This window comes from Scyliorhinus canicula, chromosome 20, assembly GCF_902713615.1.
Source record: "Scyliorhinus canicula chromosome 20, sScyCan1.1, whole genome shotgun sequence".
In the NCBI taxonomy this organism is placed as follows: Eukaryota; Metazoa; Chordata; class Chondrichthyes; order Carcharhiniformes; family Scyliorhinidae; genus Scyliorhinus; species Scyliorhinus canicula.
In genome coordinates this window covers 35,339,050-35,360,197 of record NC_052165.1, presented here as the reverse complement: position 1 = coordinate 35,360,197, position 21,148 = coordinate 35,339,050, and the positions used below count along the sequence as shown (strand labels likewise).

At 43.8% G+C, this 21,148-nt stretch overlaps 1 protein-coding gene across 3 annotated transcripts in view; it reads right to left on the bottom strand.

Moving 5' to 3' along the window:
* glt8d2 (glycosyltransferase 8 domain containing 2) overlaps nucleotides 1–18,683 on the bottom strand; it is a 59,907-nt gene extending 41,224 nt beyond the window's left edge. For 2 of the 3 annotated variants that reach the window (XM_038780922.1, XM_038780923.1), the window contains exons 1-2: nucleotides 18,454–18,683; nucleotides 9,493–9,542 (exon numbers count right to left, since the gene is read on the bottom strand). Coding sequence is in view for 2 of the 3 variants with exons in the window: in XM_038780923.1 (XP_038636851.1) it covers nucleotides 9,493–9,511 (19 nt within the window). In the remaining variant the exon portion in view is untranslated. Of the gene's footprint in view, nucleotides 1–9,492; nucleotides 9,543–12,404; nucleotides 12,458–18,453 lie in introns of all 3 variants that reach the window. The other variant, XM_038780924.1, reaches the window with a different exon arrangement.
* Nucleotides 18,684–21,148: the final 2,465 nt, after the last annotated feature.

Below are 21,148 nucleotides of genomic sequence, written 5' to 3'. Positions count from 1 at the left end.
TATAGTCGTACCTTTGAGTATATACTGTAGTACCATAACTATTCTTGGTGCGCTCAGGATCAGTTCCTTGTTGTTTGGTTGATTCAATGTTAACTTGTTTACCATCCGTGTCCTTAGGATTATCTGATATCTCGTCAGGCTTTGTGATATCAGTTCCTGTTGGATGCATGAAATCTTGATGCTCCTCATCTAGAGTCATCTTGTCCAAGATGTCATTTTCATGTGGGCTGTTCGCGATTGATGCACTCTCAATTAATCTGTTCACTGTTGTACTTTCATTGTTTTGCTCTTGTTGGCTGTTCGCCATTGGCGAGTTCTCAGTTGATTTGGTCACTGTTGCACTCTGATTGTCAGCCTTTGTAGAGTCCAGCTGAGATCTATCAGTGTCGCTATTGTCCTGCACAGCTTGTATGCTACTTGTGATCACTTTGTCACTAGTTGCAAATAAAGTGGATAGACCTTCAAAGTCTTATTCATGCTGCTCTTCTGTTGTCTGTTTCTTCACTGTTGTCCTTATTGGCAAATACAGTGGATAGACCTTCAGAGTCTTTTTTTTTGGCTCAGCAAATGTACGAGATAGACCTTCATAGTCTGCTTCTTTTGGCTCAGGAACTAAACTAGATAGACTGTCATAGTCTTCTTCTGGCTCAGCAAATAACTTAGAGAGATCCTCATAGTCTTCCTCTTCTTGTTGTTCATTTGTCAGATTACTGTCATCCGATGTCACAATGATCTGCCATTCCATCAATGTATTGGATTCATCTACCTTTATTAGTGTGGTATTTAGCTTTTCAATCGTGTTGTTAACGGAATGATCAGTTAAGCTAAATATTTCTGCCATATCTGAATGTATGAGTTACCTTCTGTATTCTCATATGGGTTGAAATCATCTCTTTTCACTGCTCTCTTTCTGGAGTCTTTCATTGCTCTCTCTCTCTGGAGTCTTTCAGTGCTCTTGCTGTGAAGTCTATTATTGCTCTTCCTATGGAATCTTGTTCACTGCTGCTGTAGAAGTCTTCTTTTTCAGCTGTTAGTTTAAATTCAGGAAATGTTCTTCCATGCGAGGTAACATTCTTGTTTGGTGCCTTTTAAACTTGGGTTTCTGATTGCCGGACATTTTTTTCTTAAGTGGGCAGGGCCACTACATCCCGACGTCATCACGTCCGTGACGTCATGCGCAAACTTCCACTATGCATACGCAAATCGATCCTCGTCCGGAGCGCACTTTTTTCAAGTGCGCATGTGCAAACTGGTCCCGCACATGCGCAGGATGTTCATAATCCGAATTGCACGTTAACTGTGTGTGTCTGAAATGTCCGACTTCTGCAGCACGCGTTTTTTTCGGGTGCGCTTGCGCAGATTGGCTTTCTTTTCTAGCGTGATGAAATTTTACAGCTTCAATGGAGACCCAAAAAAAATGTACTTTGCCGATTCAACATTTCACCACTTCTATTTTTAGATTCTTTACTCACACTGGACATTTTTAATTGAATCTTCCAGCATTATTTTTTGTTTCTTTTGCAGTTGTTTACTGAGCCTTTCATTTTTAAGCTCAAAATTGTTATCAAATTTTGCAACAACCACTTCAAACTTATTTTTTTCAACTTAATTCTCAAAGTGGAATGAATTATACACTTCTATAGCCTGATGTCCAACCATTAGTAGTAATAAAGTAGTTTTTCGCTTATCACTGGCAGTTTCTACTTTTGAGGATGAGCGATACAGTTCAAACTTGTTTGAAAACTTTCCAGTTTACATCTACTTTACCTGATATCCTGAATAACTTTGGAGTCTGCAGGCCTTCTATGAAGCTTCGGTTGGGTATTTCTTTTTGTGATGTTACTGGTTATTGCTGGAGTCTGATTGTTGCTACTGGAGTCTGGTTGAGATTTCTTTTTTACACGTTTTTTTCCTTTCTTTGAACAGATTCTTTCTTTCTCTCTAAACCTTACTAATCTACACTAGGATCCACTCTTGGTGCCATGTTGTGTTCTTTACTATTTAAACTTGTCCACTTCTGGTAGCATGTTGTTCTCTATTTTGCTTTATCTAGATGGCTTGGATGCTTAGTGTTGAATAAAGAACAAAAATTTACTACATTACTAACTAAGATTCAACCACATTCCTAAAGTAAGTTTCTCTATTAAACTATGCTATCTCTAACTAGCAGACTTTCACAAGTACAACTGCTCACCCTCTCATGCCTCACTCTCTTCTCCCAGAATCCCCAAGTCACATGATATAAATATTTATATATATGACTGTTCTGTGGTTCCCTCTAGTGGTTATTATCATTAACTTGTTAACTCTTTACATCCCAGTCAATATACATATCAGTACAGTAGAGAGACCAAGAGTGCAAGGTCTCGGAAGAGATGGCCGCAAATGATGAAGCGATTAAAACTGGGGATGCATAACAGGCCAGAAATGGACAAACACAGAGGTCTGGGAGACTCGAGGGTTGGATAGTAGTGGAGTTTATTGTGACATGGAATGGTAAGATAAGGTGTTATAACCGGCATGAGACCAAATACAAGCTCCCCCAATAAAAGGATGGGGATCCCGAGGACAGTAATGATTGAGTTCAGTATAAAGTAGGCCAGGCCAGGAACGGATGGATCAGACCCAGCTAGGATCTGATGTATAATGTAAATAGAATTGCTTTGCAATAAACCTAGTTTTAATTTGACCATCTCAGATCAGACTAGTTTGTGGCCCACTAAATAAGGGTTTAGACCTTCATGTCAAAAAGGCCAACTCTGGTGGAATTATTGAGCATGGCCCAGACAGTACATCATACAAAACAATTGAGCACAGCAGGCTATCATGAGAAAGACACAGGCAGACTCCTGGCAGCTCTTTCACATAGAATTATATAATGGTTACTATGGAAGCAGATTGCTTGGCCCAGTCTGTCTATGTTGGAGTTCATCCACCACATCAGCAATCATCCTAAACCCGAGTATGTGCCTGGTCCCAGTATCCCGTTAATCCCCTTTACCTCAACCACCCATCTAACCACATCTTAAATGTTGACAAAAGGACTGTTTACATAGAATCATAGAATATCTACAATGCAGAAGAAGGCCATTTGGCCCATCAAGTCTACACCAGCCCTCTGAAAGAGCACCCTGCCTAGGCCCCTACCCTATCCCTATAACCCGATCTATGCATTTTGACACTAAGGGCAATTTAGTATTGCCAATCCACCTAACCTACTCGTCTTTGGACTGTGGGAGGAAAACCATGCATGCAAGGGGAGATTGTGCAAACTCCACACAGTCACCCAAGGACAGATCCAAATCCAGGTTCCTGGCGTTGTGAGGCAGCAGTGCCAACCACTGTACTGCCTCCTTGAGCCTGCTCCGCTATTCCACAAGATTACTGCTGATCTCATTCCACTGTCCTCCCCTCAGCAACCCCCACTCCCAGCCCCCGCAACTCACCTACATCACCTGATGCTGTTTTTAATCAAAAAAGATGCTGCGTGGTCCGTCCAATTTCAACCAAGTGGCTTGCTAGTGGACATTTAAGAATTAACCACATTGCTGTGATTCTGGAGTGACATATCGGCCAGAGCAGGTAAAGACAGTAGATTCCCTTTCTTTTATTTTACAGTGGGCAAAACATAAGAGTAGACTGAGTATGACGAGAAACACTTCCGTTAATATTCCAATGTGAAAGTATGTAATCAACACCCTTATACTACCCTTTACTTAATAAAAGAACACACTCTTCCGCACCGGAGCAGGGGGGAAACTCTATGCTGTTTGGAGTTATACCTGGCACAAAGGAAGATAGTTGTGATGGTTGGAGGTCAATCTTCTCAGCTCTAGGACATCACTGCCTGAGTTCCTCAGGGTAGTGTCCTAAGCCCAGCCATCTTCAGCTGCTTCATCAATTACCTCCCTTCCATCATAAGGTCAGAAGTGGGGATGTTTTCAGATGACTACACAATGTTCAGCACCATTCGCAACTCCTCAGATAATGAAGCAGTTCATGTCAAAATGCCGCAAGACCTGGACAATATCCAGGCTTGGGCTGACAAGTGGCAAGTTACAAGTACCGGGCAATGACCATCTCCTGCAAGAGAAAATCTAACCAACCATCGCCCCTTGACATTCAATGGCATCATCATTGCTGAATTCCCCATAATCAACAACCTGGGGGTTACCATTGATCAGAAACAGAACTGGACTAACCACATTAATAAATACTGTGGCTACCAGGGCAGGGCAAAGGCTAGGAATCCTACAGCGAGTAACTCACCTCCTGACCCCCTTAAAGCATCCCACCATCTACAATGCACGTCAGGAGTCTAATGAAATACTCTCCACTTGCCTGGATGACTGCAGCTCCAACACAACTCAAGAAGCTCAACACCATCCAGGACAAATCAGCCTGCTTGATTGCTCCTCCTTCCTCAAACATTCAAAAACTCTCAACCACAGACTAACAGTGACTGTCGTGTGTACCATCTACAAGATGCACTGCAGTAACTAACCAAGGTTCCTTAGACAGCACCTTCCAAACCCACGACCACTACCACCTGGAAGGACAAGAGCAGCAGATACCTGGAAACCCCACCAGCTGGACGTTCCCCTCCAAGTCACGCACTTGGAAATATATTGCCATTCCTTCACTGTCGTTGGGGCAAAATCCTGGAACTCCCTGCCTTTCAGCACAGTGGGTGCACCTATACCTCAAGGATTGTAGAAGGGCAGCAAGGGATGGGCAATAAATGCTGGCCCAACCAACGACGCCAACATCAAATAAATGAATTTTAAAAATATTGTTTCTTTTGTGAACCTGGAATAATTCAAGGATTGGCAACCACCAAGTTTAGTAACTAAATAAACTATATATTATAAAGAATAAACTATGTACAGAGTATTAGCTACCTACCACTTCGACTTCAGTCCCAGACTGCCTGGAGAAACCCACCCTCAGCTCCAGGATTCTTGATCTCTGGCTCGATTAGCCAATTGAGCCCCCCCCCCCCCCCCCCCCCCCTCAGGTTTGCCCTCTCAAAGTGGCTCATTACTACCATCCCTCCCCTCCTTAAGTCCTTTATTACCATATTTAAATCAAAGTTTAACCATTTACAATATAGCAACAACAAACAGGTTCTCTAACACAGGCCATCATAAGCTCAGCTCGTCGGAAGTGTTCTCTTCCATTGGGCGCGACGTAGTTCAGCAGGTGGTGTCTCCGCAGCAGAGATAGCTTCACTTTGATTTTCAGAAAATTGGATTCTCAGGTTGTAACGGTGAATCTGTGCTTCTTACTTCTTCAATTCCCGCAGGAACACTGTTAGGCTCTTCCTCAGGTTGACTTGCTTCTACACGTCTTTCACTCACAATAACATTATTGGCAGATATATTTAGAGCAGACTGTCCCACTGGTTCTCTACGTGACTCCCTTCTTCTCAAGTGGTCTAAATGCTTTTATAGGATTCTATCTTAAACGTCCATCTCATATGATACCTGGCCCGTTCTGGCCACAACACCCAGGACCCAACTGGGGCCAGTCTCAAGATGTTTTACATATACCAGGTCATCTATTTCAAATGTCCTCCCAATTCTTGTTGAATCATGATTCTTTTTTTGAACACTTTGCTTTGCCTCGACCCTCCCACCAAAGTGGGAAACATCAGGTTTAACCTAGTTCTCATATGCCTACCAATCAACAACTCAGCAGGAGTAACTCCAGTGGTCAAGTCTTGTGTTGTCCTATAGTAAATGAGAAAACCTGACAATTTTGTCTGCAAGGATGCTGGTGGTTGCTTTTTATGGCTGCCTTTAAGGTTTGTACAACCCTCTCAGCATGTCCATTCGAAGATGGAAGGTAAGGTGTGGTATGTATATATATGTTTACTGCCGTCGAAGCGGCACGGTGGTGCAGTGGTTAGCACTGCTGCCTCACCGCACCAAGGACCCGGGTTCAATGTCAGCCACTGGTCACTGTCCCAGTGGAGTTTGCGCATTCTCTCCCTGTCTGGGTCTCATCTCCACAACCCAAAGATGTTCAGGGTGGTTAGATTGCCCATGCCAAATTGTCCCTTAATTGGGAGAAAAAATGTAATAATTTTTTTTAAATGTTTAATACCATTGGACAACACAAATGTTGGAACTACTCACTGGTAAATGTTTTTCCATTGTCTGAAACCAACACCTCTGGCATCACATGGTGGCAAAGCTTTGCTTTAACTTTTCCACTGTTGCAAAATAATTTGTGGACTTCATTTCATAAATATCCAGCCAATTTGATTATGCGACCACTATAAGTAGGAACATTATACCCATAAATTAGCCTATAAAGTCCACATGATGTGTCGGCCATGTCCGACCTGGCCATTCCCAAGAGTGCAACGGGCTGCAGATGGTAACTTTTATTGCACCTGGCATTGGTCACACTGCTTAACCATGCTCTCTGTCTGCATCTATCCCAAGCCACATTTTTAAACTTTGATACACCTGGGTAATTCATCACGTAACAACTTCTTGCCAGGCATTGGAAGGACAATACTCACTCTACACAGGACGCCATCTTCACAGCTCAGTTCACCCTTCCTTGTTTGAAACGTTTTTAGCTGTTCAGGCATTTTATCATAATGCCAGCCATGAAGAATCTTACTTTGGGTAATATTGATTCTCTGAGTCCAGTTTTGACCTGCCGTGCAAACACTACATTGTACTGCATGTCCTGAAAATTTAAGGCTAAGATAAATTCTTGTGACACTTCTGGGGCAGCATATTTTCTGGCAATGGGAGATGGCTCAAGGCATCTGCATTTGTCTCTGGCTGACGTTGGAAGGTGTATTCCTAGGCGGCCAACAATAAAGACCAAAGCTGTGATTAATGGAGGGATTGCATTAACTTCTCTAAATTGCCCTATTAAGGTCCCAATCAGTAATTAAGGTAAAATGCCGGTAAAATGCCGGCCATAAATATATTGGTGGAATTTTTTAATCCTGAAAATGACAGCCGAATCCTCTTTCTCGATCTGTGAGTATTGCTTTTTCTGCATCAGTTAGGGTCCTTGAAGTGTAGCCAATGTGCCTTTCTGATCCGTCATTCTGTTAATGTGACAAAACAGCTCCAATTCTATAAGGTGATGCGTCACAAGCGAGTATAATTTCTTTAGAAGGGTCGAAGTGGACTAAGGCAGTTTGACTGTAGGGTTTGTTTCTCTTGTCTGAAGGCTCCTTTTTGCTGTGATTTCCAGTGACATCTTTGGAGTTTTTTTAATAATGCCTGTAATGGGGCTAACATCATTGACAAATTTGGAATGAATCTACCAGAGTAATTTACCATTCCAAGGAAAGATTGTAGCTCGGATGTATTCTTCGGTGCTGGTGCTTCATATCTTCCATCGGATACAATTCTTCTGCATCCACTCTAAAGCCCCAATAAGTCACCTCACTTACCTGAAAAGTACATTTCCCTCTTTTTAGTCTTACTCCAGCTTTCTGGAACCTTTTTAAAACCTCCTCCAGGTTAGTTAGGTGCTCCTCTTCTGTGGCTCTTGTGATTAGTACATCATCCAAATAGACAACCACCATAAGCAAATCTTGTAATAGGCTCTCCATTGTGCATTGAAAAATTGCACAAGCAGACGAGACTCTAAAGAGCAATCTGGTGCGCTGGTACAAGCCCCTATATGTATTAATATAGGCCAACTTTGCGTGTAAGTCTTCTATTTTAGGTATACAGTACCTGCTTAATTTTGCTGCCCAGTTTATTGTTAATTTGTAGTCTCCGCATATCATTACGGTGTTATTCAGCTTGACCACTGGCACAATGAGACCTGCCACTCCCCAAAATGTATGGATTTTTTGATACCAAATTTTCTAATCATCTAAGATTGGTCTCCACCTCCTGCAATGAATAAGGCACAGGTCTGACTCTATAGAATTTTGGTGTAGTCTCCGAATCCACGTGAATTTTGGCTTTCATATCTTAGATTTTGCCCAATTCTTTTTGAAATACCTTTTGGTACTCCCTGAGGGCTTCACGTAACCCCTCTTCATTAATTAAATTTTTTGAGCCGATTTAGTTACATTTCCTGAAGCCAATCTCTGTATAGCAGTATTATTTACCCCACACACTAGATGGTCTCTCAACATATCAAGGGCAAGCCCAAATTCATAATGTTCAGCTGTTTGCGTCAATCTCGCCACGAAAGCTGTTTATTGTTTCCCCAGAGGTTTTTGCTGTTGAACTTATATCTCTGCATCATTATCAAGGGCTTCGGGTGATAATGCCTTTTTACTATTTCTACTAGCTCCTCAATGGTTTTAGAGTCAGGGAGTCTGGAGAAGTCAAGCTCCTTATTAAATTGTAGGTTTTGGTACCGCGGGCTGTTCGCATTATTACGCTCTTTTACTCCTCCCCCACTATTTTGTTTGCTTTGAAAAAACATTGCAAGCATTTGATGCGTTGAGCCTAATCTTCCGAATTTAGGGTCAAAGGGCTCTAATTTTCTGAATAGAGACATTGTTGTAACTTACTGAGTCTTGAATGGATCTAGCTTGAATGACTTGCACACAGTCTTTCTTTGTGACAATTTGAAGGCGCTCCCGTTGATCATCGTCACCAATGTAACAATTCAAGGATGGGCAACCACCAAGTTTTGGAACTAAACAAACTATTTATTAAAAGGAATAAACTATGTACAGAATATAATAAATGGGCTACTGACTCCAGTAGCTTCGACTCCAGTTCCAGACTGCCTGGAAAGCTCAGCACCAGGATACGTGCTCTCCGGTCTGACTGGCTGGCTGGCTGGGTCACATGCCCCCCCCCCCACACACACACACACACTCCACTCCTCTCCACCAGCAATGGCTATCTGGGGCTCTCTACGACAGAACCAAATGGGGTTTCACGACAATTGAAAATGGTTTCCCGATCGTCATTAGACTTTTAATTGCAATTTCTATTGAAGTCCACCATCGGCCGTGGTGGGATTTGAACCTGGGTCCCCACAGCATTACCCTGGGTCTCTGAATTACTAGCCCAGTGATAATACAATTATGCCACTGCCTCCCCTAAGGCCAGCAAAGACTTGTAAAGCTTGGGGAAACAATTCGTTGAGCAGGGCACCCCTCTCAAAACGCATGGTAAAAGGCTATTGAAGTTCTAATGGTCCAGGAGGAGTCTGATTCACATTCACACATGAAACATCGACCTGAATTAAATGGTATTCTCAACCACTTCTAAACTACTGGCATTTTAAAAAATTCACAGAATGAATAACTATAAAAACCGCAGATCTGAAATAAAAACAGAAGGTACTGGGAAATGTCAGCAGATCCGGCAGGTTCTGTAGAGAGAGAAACAGTTAACATTTCGAGTCCAATGTGACTCTTCTTCAGAACCATTTCTTTTCAGCTAAGGAACAACCTGGTTGCCACCTTTATGAAGAATCTATCCCAATGTCTGTTTAAAGTCAACAAATGTGAGAATCGTTGCTTTGTTGCATACTTACTTTTTCTAATTAATGCCATCCTTTCCCCGTCACTTAGCAAATGCCACAACCTGTAAGTCAAGAGAATGATGAATTAACAAAAAGCCTGAAAAATGAATCACACACCAATAAAATCTCATTATGGCCCTGAGGAGATTGTGGCCTTATGACCCTTCGAGCCTGCTCCCCCATTCATGACGATCATGGTTGATCTTTTATCTCAACTCCATGTATTATTCCCAAATCCCTGAATTCCCTGTTGAGTCCAAAAATCTATCTCTCTTGAATATACTCAACAACTGTGCATCGACTCCTCTCTGGGCAGAGAACTCAATTTTTACAACGGAGTGAAGGAATTTCTCCTTATCGCAGTCCTAAATGGGCATCCCCTTATCCTGAGATTGTGAGCCCTAGTTCTAAATTCTCCAGCCAAGGGAAACAGATAGGCTGTCAAGCCCTCAGAGAATCGTGTAAGTCTCATTCTACTCAATCTCTCCTCATAGGACTGTCCTCTAATCTTGGGAATGAGTCTAATGAACCTGTATTGCACCTCTCTAAGACAAATATCTATTTCTTGGGTAAGGTGTCCAAACCTGCATAAAGTACTCCTAATGTGAATTTACCAAAAATCCTAAAGAATTTTTTTTTTTGGAATATTTTTATTGGCATTTTCAATTATCCACAGTAAAACTTTGTGTCCAATATTTACAGTTCGTGCAGTTCTTATGTACATACAATCGTTCTTGATGTTTTCTCCCCCCCTTCCCCCTCTCCTTACCCCCTCTCCCCTCCCTGACGCCTTCCTGGCAACCCCTCTTTAGTTCTGGGTGTTCTGTCTCCTAGCTCCTATTCTCCTCTCTCCCCCCTTCACTTTGTGTTTTCTGTTACAGGCCTTGTGGGTTTAGGAGAGGCATCTTCCTGCCCCCTCCCCGTCCCACCCCCACGCTTCTCCCTGTATTTCCTCTGAGCTTCTCCCTCTCTTCCTTCCCTTCCTCTCTTCCTTCCCTTCCTCTCTTCCTTCCCCCTTCCCCTTAGAGTTGTGTCTCTCTGTCTGCTTTCTTCCGTCTCACTTTTTCCCTCGTCGCTGTTGGTCTCTAACAGGTCTTGGAACAGGCCGACGAATTGCCCCCACGCTATGTGGAAGCCCTCTTCCGACCCTCGGATGGTGAATTTGATCTTCTCCAGGTGGAGAAATTCCAGCAAGTCTCCCAGCCAGTCCGCAGCTGTAGGTGGTGCTGCTGATCGCCAGCTGAGCAAGATTCTCCGGCGTGCGATTAGGGAAGTGAAAGCAAGGGCGCGGCCCTCTTCTCCACGTGTAGCTCTGACTGTTCTGATATCCTGAAGCTTGCCACTCTCGGGCACGACTCCACCCTCACCCCACAACCTTGGACATTGCCTCGAAGAAGGCTGTCAGAACTCTACATGTTTGGGGAAAGCCCACAAGTAGGTGTGATTGGCTGGGCCTCCCTGGCATAGTTCACATTTATCTTCCACCACTGGAAAAATCTGTTCATTCGGGTTCTGGTTAGGTGCTCTCTGTGCACCACTTTGAACTGCATGAGGCTGAGCCTTGCGCAGAAGGAAGTGGCATGGACCCTGCTCAGTGCTTCGCTCCAGAGTCCCCAGTCCAATTCTATCTCCAGTTCGTCTCCCCATTTTCATCTGGCTTCGTCCAGCGGCAGTCAAATCCTGTCCAGGAACTGTCTGTAGATTTTCCCGCAGTTTCCCCCTTCCTTACTGTCCGTGTTCATCAGGTCCTCTAATAATGTGGTTCTTGGGGCCCTGGGGTATCCTACTGTCTCCTTGCGGAGAAAGTGCTTTATCGGGAGGTGTCTAAACTCCTGTCCTGTTGGTAGTTCCAGGTCCTCCGTCAGTTCGCTCAGTGTTGCTAGTCTGTCCCCCATGTAAAAGTCCCTGACTGGGAGCATCCTCCCGTCCTGTCTCCATTTTTTGAAAGTGGTGTCGAGCATGGCTGGTGGGAACTTATGGTTTTTGAAGATGGGGGCCATGGGGGACATCTCGGCCAAACCAAAATGTTGCCTCATCTGGTTCCATGTCCTTACCACCACTGGACAAGATGTGTGTTTCTTCAGGGCAAGATTTCCTTACTCTTGTACTCCAAAACCCTTGCAATAAAAGCAAACATACCATTTTCCTTACAATCCTGCAATCCAGTAGAGGGGGTTTCAAGCACACTAGCACAAGGCCAGAATTTTTTGGCAGACCTTTGGAAGCATTTCTGCTCTTCCTTGACCCACAAAAATGTCCAGTATATATCCTGAACGGAAAAACTTGCAGGATAGTATAACATCTCTTCCACCTCCATTTTGTCACCCTGCCCAAGTTGAGTTTCAACTCCCCACCCCCCTCTCTCTATCTATGTATAAAATTGTATTGCCCAACTATCAGCATAATGTGATGCCTTTTCTTACTATTCAAAAGGTGAGGAGAGGTACCTCCTTCTGCCTTTTATACGAGATGATAACCAGGTGGACTTGAAAGATGCCAAATGCTCCACACCCAAATTAAGTACTTTAAAAAAAATGTGTAGTCAAAGTAGTGGTAATGTAGCAATCTGTGCACAAGCTCCCACAACTAACAATCTCATAATGCTAGAATGTGTTAATTGAAGGATAAATCCTGGTGAAGACAGCAGAGAGAAAGCCCTGTTCTTCTTCAAAATAGCATCAAAAGATATTTTACACCCACTTGAGAGAGCCAGCGTGTAAAGTCTTAACAAAAGTCATCACTTCCGCCAGTCCAATAATCCCTCAGGTCCTGCAGAAGAAATGTCAGCTGAGCTTTATGGGCTCAAGTCTTAGGAGAGGGTCCTGAAACCCCGACATTCTGACTCATAGTGCTACCTTGGAAGAAGGAACAGAACGGTAAAGCAAATAAAGATGCAGTAAAACGATTAATATCTTATTGTATACCTATCTTTAGGAACTCTGTTCACTGAACCCCAAACTACTGCAGATGCTGGAATCTGAAACAGAAAATGCAGGAAAATCTCAGCAGATCAGATTGCATTGGTGGAGATAGAAACAGTTAATGTTTGCAGTCTGGGTGACTCTTCATCAGAGCTGTTTTCTCCCCAAACTAATGTTAATTAATTTTAATTTTTTGAATACAAAGTTAGAGTACCCAATTCCTTTTTTTTCCAATTAGGGGGAAATTTAGCATGGCCAATCCGCCTACCCTACACATCACCAGAGATGGTTAACAGCTTCAAATTCCTAGGAGTGCACATCACCAAAAATCTGTCCAGGTCCACCCATGTCAACGCTACCACCAAGAAAGCACAACAGCGCCTATACTTCCTCAGGAAACTAAGGAAATTCGGCATGTCCACAGTGACTCTTATCAACTTTTACAGATGCACCATAGGAAGCAACCTATCTGGCTGCATCACAGCCTGTAATGGCAACTGCTTGGCCCAAGACCGCAAGAAACTTCAGAGAGTCGTGAACACAGCCCAGTCTATCACACAAACCTGCCCCCCATCCATTGACTCTATCTACACCTGTTGCTGCCTGGGAAAAGCGGGCAGCATAATCACTCTTCCAACTTCTTCCATCGAGCAGGAGATACAAAAGTCTAAGAACACGGACGAACAGATTCAAAAACAGCTTCTTCCCCACTGTTACCGGACTCCTGAACGACCCTCTTATGGACTGACCTGATTCATACTACACTCCTGTATGCTTCACCTGATGCCGATGTCTATGTATTTGCATTGTGGACCTTGTGTTGCCCTTTTATGTATTTTCTTTTTATTTTATTTTCATGTACTAAATAATCTGTTTGAGCTGCTCGCAGAAAAATACTTTTCACCGTTCCTTGCTACACATGACAATAAACAAATCCAATCCAATCTTTTTGGATTGTGAGGGTGAGTCACGCAGACATGGGGAGAATGTGCAAACTCCACATGAACAGTGACCCAGAGTCAGGATCGAACTCGGGTCCTCGGCGCCGTGAGACAGCAGTGCTCACCACCGTGCCACCGTGCCGCCTTAAACTAATGTTAATTGATATTACATTTTGTAAAAGTTTGCAGCCATGAAATAGCTAACTACATTTTCAATGTTATCTTATGTGCAATAGGAAAAGCAAGTGATAAAGGACATAAGAAACAGGAGTAGAAATAGGCCTTGAGCCTGCTCTGCCATTCAGTAAGATTATGATTGATCTGATCTTGGCTTCAACTCCACTTTCTTGCCTGTTCCCAGACCCCTCAATTTCCCTTTGGTTCGAGAATCTGTCTGTTTCAGCCTCAAATATACTCTCCGGCATAGAGAATTCCAAAGCTTTACCACCTCCTTGGGGAACAAATCCCTCCTATCTCCATCTTAAATGGGTGACACTTTATTCTAAAACTGTGCGGCCGCCCCTCCCTCAAGTTCTAGATTTCCTCAAGTGAGGAAACATCCTCCCAGCATCCATCTTGTTAGCCCTTCTCATTCTTTTAAACTCTAATGAGTAATAGCCCAACCTTCCCTCATTATATGAAAATCAGGAATTTACCACTAATCCTTCAGAAAGTCTGGTCCCATTTGTGGCCGTCAGAGATTTTACTTCTGGATAAAATGCATATCCGCCCAGTGATGGAATCTTGGCAGATCGCAAACAGAACCCAAGCATTTGCTCAATCACAGTACAGTCAAAAAAGTCTGCCGATGAATAGGCTTATTGACATGCCAGGGTACAGCATCTCCAGTCAACAATGATATATTTGCATTGTTGAGATACTGTTGTAAACCCTTTTTGTCTGTCCTGTGTTCTCCTTTTTATCCTCGCCCTGCTGCCTGTCTTCTGGTTAAGCTGCTACAACGTTGCTACACCATCTGGGATTTCTGTTTAAACTACAGATTTTAGGCAGAGTTGGAACCCCTATTGTGATGGACCAAGCCAAGACATTCCCATTAGGTTCTGTGGTATAACCGGTGTTGATGATTTGATAGACTTGGCAAGCAGCCAATCGGAAATGTCCAATTTCCTATTGGGGCCTGTGATTGGTGGGGCCAGATGAAAGTTCCAATAAGAAGGCAGATCTTGTGAAGAGTGCCATATTGTTTTTGGGTGTGTGCTGTGAAGAGACCGGGCAATAATAATAATCTTTATTGTCACAAGTAGGCTTACATTAACATTGCAATGAAGCTACTGTGAAAAGCCCCTAGTCGCCACATTCCAGCGCCTGTTCGGGTACGGTACCGTGCCATGGGGGGCACAGTAGCACAGTGGTTAGCACAGTTGCTTCACAGCTCCAGGGCCCCAGGTTCGATTCTCGCCTTGGGTCACTGTCTGCGGAGTTTGCACTTTCTCCCCGTGTCTACGTGGGGTTTCCTTCGGGTGTTCCGGTTTCCTCCCACAGTCCAAACATGTGCAGGTTAGGTGGATTGGCCAGGATAAGTTGCCCTTAGTGTCCAAAAAGGTTAGATGGGGTTGCTGGGATAGGATGGAGGTGTTGGCTTGCGTAGGGTGCTCTTTCCAAGGGCTGGTGCAGACTCAATGGGCTGAATGGCCTCCTTCTGCACTGTAAGTTCTATGATTCTATAATACAGGAGGGAGAATTCAGAATGTCCAAATTACCTAACAGTGCGTCTTTCGGGACTTGTGGGAGGTTTTAAATCTCTCTCTCTCTGCCGTTGATTTAGAGAGCTTACAGCTTACAGTTTCTGATTGGATACCTGATTAGGAGATCGCTGGCTACAAAGAACTACGTCAGCAGCAAAGACGAATCTCATAACTATTAATCCCTTTTTCAGTTTAAACCTTTCCCCTCCATTCCCGCCATGTGTGTGAGTTCTGTACGTCCGGGTGGAGGTGGGTTTTGGGGATTCGGTAGATTGTTAGACCATTGTTCTGTTAATACTTTGTATATTCACCTTTTTCTCTTGGTATTAATAAATAGTTTGTTAACTTTTTAACTTACAAATCTGGTGCGTGCATCTCATTGCAGCAGTGTAGGGCCAAAATCTCGATAAGTTAATAAGAATTATTTGTTAATTCACTTATGCTGCGCTCCCGGTCGAGAGGGACTGGAACTGACTGCGCGCTTGCCCAGGGTGTTGTGACAGCATTTGCAAGAAGATGAATACTACAGCGCCACAAATATTTATTAACATTTAAATCCAAACCCTTATCTTTCTGCTTTGAACATAAGAGATGCTGGAGTCAGATTTTAACATTCAGTATCAATCGAAAAACTCTGCATTAGGATATGAATTTAGTGGTAGGGCTCTTGCCCTTGAGTCAAAAGATTGTGGGTTCAAATTCCACTTGGGCAGTACTGAGGGAGCAGTGCACTGGCGAAGAGACCCCCTTTCAGATGAGATGTTAAACCAAGGTTTCATATGTAAAAGATCACTTGGCTTCAAAGGGAAAAGTTCATCCTGGCTAACATCTGTCCCTCAATAATCACCCAAATTGTCACATTGCCTTTTTAATCATTCATGCATTGGCTGGGCCAGCATTTATTGTCCATCCTGAATTAACCACATTGCTGTGGATCTGGGGTCACATGTAGGCCAGACCAGGTAAGGACGGCAGGTTTTCTTCCCTGAAGGACAATCGATAATGGTTTTGACTAATGCCAGATCTTATTGCGTTCAAATTTCATCCATCTACAGTGGCAGGATTTGAACCTGGGTCCCCAGAGCAGTACTCTGGGTCTCTGGTTTACTAAACCAGTGACAATACCGCTATGGCACCACCTCCCATTGCTGACTGTGGGAGCTTGCTGTGCAGAAACTGGCTACCATGCTTTCTACATTACAACAGGTACTTTACTGTCACAGACTTTGAAGTCGTGAAAGGCAAGAGTTGGTTATCCGAGATTTTGAACTTGTGTGAAGACAGGGCCACAGATTTACATCTCATCCAAAGGATGAATGTGTTGCCAACAGTGCAACACTCCTTCAGTGCTGCATTGGATTATCACCCTGGATTCTTTACTGGAGTGGGACTTAAGCCTACAATCTTCTGATTTAGAGGAAGCATGCTACCATTGAGCCATGATTAACTCTTTAACCGGTACCTTTATATTCGATACAGTTTTTGGATTAGTCCTTGAGTTGACATTATTTCTCTTTGCTACGAAGCTTTCTTCTCCATATGTGAGACATATAAGACAGAGGTTCAGGGGCAGCACGGTGGCGCAGTGGGTTAGCCCTGCTGCCTCACGGCGCCGAGGTCCCAGGTTCAATCCCGGCTCTGGATCACTGTCCGTGTGGAGTTTACACATTCTCCCCGTGTTTGTGTGGGTTTAACCCCCACAACTCAAAGATGTGCAGGCTAGGTGGACTGGCCATGCTAAATTGTCCCTTAATTGGAAAAAATGAATTGGATACTCTAAATTTATTTTAAAAAGACAGAAGTTCAAAAGCAGAGTTAATTAGCACTAACTGATACAGCCTCATTAGGTGACTGGAAATTTGTTTCCCATCAGGATCAGAGTACGAAAAATTCTTAATCCATTTTCTGCAGCCATCCAGAGTCTCCTCTGTGACATATATCTATAACCACTCTTTTTTTTAAGTTCATGCATGGGATGTGGGTGTCACTGGTAAGGCTAGCATTCGTTGTCCATCCCTAATGGTCTTTGAACTGAGTGGCTTGCCAAGCCATTTTAGAGGGCAGTTCAGAGTGTATCTGGAATCACATGCACAATGGCAGATTTCCTTCCCTAGAGGACATTAGTGAACTAGATCAGTCTTTACAACAATCGACAATGATTTCAAGGTCATCATAAGACTTTGAATTTCAGATATTTTTATTGAATTCAAATTTCACCATCTGCCGTGGCAGGATTCAAACCCGGATCCTCAGAGCATTGCTCTAAGCTACTAGTCCAGTTACAATACAACTATGACATCACCTCCACCTGCTTGTGCTATGCTACCTTTATCTATTCTACAAATGCTTACTTTGGAACTTTTGCTAAATTCCAGACATCAACGTTGCATAAGAATTTGTATCAGGCGCCTTAATGAAACATCACAAGGTGCTTCACAGGAGTGTTAGCATAAAAAAAATAGCTAATCTAAAATATACTCTTTTTTTTTAACGAGAGGGAAACCTGCTTATTCCAGACTTTGAGATAACCGCGAGAAGATGTTGAGCTACCGAAGGGTCTCCCAAGCAGTAGATAAGTGGAATACTAGCCGGCAAGGAAACCAAGGGCTGAATGGCCTGCTCCTGCGCTGCACCTACTGTATAATTCTCGCTCTCTGGCAAGGGGAATGCCAAAGATTTACCGCCCCCTCGGCGAACAAATTCTAAGATGATCTTGGTGACAGGGGAAGCAGGCTCGATGGGGCTGAAAGGCCGCGCCTGGTCCCTATGGGCTGTTGCAGCAGCAATAATTTAACTGGGAATATCACAATTGAGGGGGGTGGGTTTCACCGAAATGGCCTCACAGGAACAGATCAGGTCAATAGCTGAACATTATCACCGTGCACATCAGACACTAGACAAACCGTGAGCAACATCAGAGGAAAGCAGCCTTTAAATATGGAGTGGGGGATCTCGATACAGGGACGAGAAACCTTTCAATAAGAAAGATTCTTTTTTAAAAAAACAAGAATATGCATGGGAGTGTTTTTACAACTTTGTGACAAGTGACGATGGGGGTTGACAGCGACACAAGTGCTCACAGAAACAAAACTGGCTGTAAATTATTCAGAACCAGGCGGCCCCTTCTGTTTGTGGTGTTTGGTTTTTAAACCTTGAACCTGCAAAACCCCTCAAAACCCCGCGTTAAAAATGTTTTGATCCCAGGCGATTGCCTGCAGGGGCGAACGTCGTGCTGACGCTGAGTAATTCCACTCAACAAGGCGGCATTTCACAAAAGTAAAGGCTTAACTTTACATGTCAGGCTGCAGCCAGCTGCTGGGGTCCTACTGAAACAGAAACAAAAACAGAGGGGGGGGAATCCCCTGAAGATTTGTAACTGTCCATATTAAGCTGCCCTCACTTTACCTCAGGTCACGTCCAGACTCCAGCTGAATTCGTCGGCATCAATTTTCCCCCTCCTAATCAGCTTCCTGGCCCCCCTTCTTGCAATATTTTCCCTTTATAGGTAAACAAAACTGAAAAAAAAACTTTTTTTCGCAAACTTTGCAAGCTGAGGCAGGGCGGATGTGGCGATTGCTGCCTCAGTTCCACGCGAGCAGTCGGGAAGAGAGATCCAGCAGAAATGAGGACCAGATGTCTCTGGCAATTCCCCATGCAGATCCTGTTGTTCCATTTCCCTTTCTCGCTGTCTCTCTATCTCCCGTCCCTCCCTCTGCAAATTCCATCTGTGGGCTGCACATAGCCCAGATCAGGAGCCAGGAGTGAGTGCTGGGCACCTCCCAAGCAAATGCAGACTTATTCAGAATGTGAGCCACTTCCAGCTGCCTCAACCCTCAATTAAAATAAACACAGCATTGCATGAGCTTGTGCTTAAATCTCGCTTTTAACATTTTACAAAAATGGGAGCTTCCAGGTAGTCTAGTGGTAAATGCACCAATAATCCTGAGCACCAAATTAATGCTCTGATGATATAAATTTGAAATATAGAGCTGGTCACAGTAATGGTGACCCTGAAACTATATTCTTCTCATTAAAAAAAACCCATCTGGTTGATTAATGTCCTTTAGGGAAGGAAATCTGCCATTCTTACCTGGTCTGGCCTACCAGTGACTCCAGACCCACAACAATGTGGTTTACTCTTAACTTCTCACTGAAATAGGGGCAGCACGGTGGCAGTATTGCTGCCTCACAGCGCTGAGGTCCCAGGTTCAATCCCAGCCCTGCGTCACTGTGGAGTTTGTACATTCTCCCTGTGTTTGTGTGGGTTTCACCCCCACAACCCAAAGGTGTGCAGGTTAGGTGGATTGGCCACACCAAATTGCCCCTTAATTGGCAAAATGTATCGGGTATTGTAAATTTATTTTTAAAACCTTCTCACTGAAATGGTCCAGCAAGCCACTCAAATAAAAGGCAGTTAGGAATGGGAAACAAATGTTGACCTTGCCAGAGGAAGTCCACATCCCATGAATTAATAAAGGGGGGAAATAAAAGACTCACATTAAAACAGTGCCTTTCATTACTTTATGAAACCCCAAGGCTCTTTACAGCCAATGAAGTAAGTACTCTTTGAAGCATAGTCACCATTTTAATGGAGGAAACACAGCAAAGCAAGCTCTCACAAACGTGATCATCTGTTTCGAGTGATGTTGGTTGAAGGATAAAATTAGCCAAGGCATCAGGAAGAATTCTATTGGTCTTTGAAATGGTGCCAAGCAGATCTTTAACATTCACCCAAGAGGGCCTCAGATCAATATCTCATCTGGGAGACAGCACCTCCACCAGTACTCCCTTAGTATTCCACTGGGATGAGAACAGAGATTTTGTACTCAAGACCCTGGAGTGGGACTTGAATCCACAGCCTCCGGACTACCTGAGTTAGGACTGACAAGTAGAAGAAGTGCTGTGGCTGCCATGTCGTCCAAGAGATTTCTCATTGACTGCTTGCAGCTGCGTCCAAGAGGTTAATCGCTATTCCTGGAAATTCCAGGAGAAACCTTTTATTCATTCACGAGATGTGGCTGTCCCTGGCAAGGACTGCATCTATAGCCTATCCTTAACTGCTTGAGGAGGTGGTGGCAAGTTGCATTCCTGAACTCCTGCAGTCCATTTATTGAAGGTACTCCCAATCTTGGAAGGTTGCTAACTAGATCAACCATAGAACCTGCGTTTTATTTATTTAAAAAAATATATATTTATTCAAATTTTCAACAATTTTCAACAAAACTCCAAACAGAAAAAGGAATAAAGCACAAAACAAGCAAAAATTATACATGGGATTTCCAACAAGATACAATAACCCCCATTTAACAAATAAACACGGCAGTAAGGAAAATGCTCCGCTCTAATCTAAACAAAAAAGAAAAGCCAACCCCCCCCCCCCCCCCCCCCCGGGGGTTAGAACATAGCACAGAACAGGCCCTTCGGCCCTCAAGGTTAGACCATAAGACCATAAGACATAGGAGTGGAAGTAAGGCCATTCGGCCCATCGAGTCCACTCCGCCATTCAATCATGGCTGATGGGCATTTCAACTCCACCTACCAGCATTCTCCCCGTAGCCCTTAATTCCTCGCGACATCAAGAATTTATCTATCTCTGCCTTGAAGCCATTTAGCGTCCCGGCCTCCACTGCACTCTGCGGCAATGAATTCCACAGGCCCACCACTCTCTGGCTGAAGAAATGTCTCCGCATTTCTGTTCTGAATTTACCCCCTCTAATTCTAAGGCTGTGCCCACGGGTCCTCGTCTCCTCGCCTAACGGAAACAGTTTCTTTGCATCCACCCTTTCTAAGCCATGTATTATCTTGTAAGTTTCTATTAGATCTCCCCTTAACCTTCTAAACTCCAATGAATACAATCCCAGGATCCTCAGCCGTTCATCATATGTTAGACCCGCCATTCCAGGGATCATCCGTGTGAATCTCCGCTGGACACGCTCCAGTGCCAGTATGTCCTTCCTGAGATGTGGGGCCCAAAACTGGACACAGTACTCCAAATGGGGCCTAACCAGAGCCTTATAAAGGCTCAGTAGCACATCGCTGCTTTTATATTCCAACCCTCTTGAGATAAATGACAACATTGCATTCGCTTTCTTAATCACAG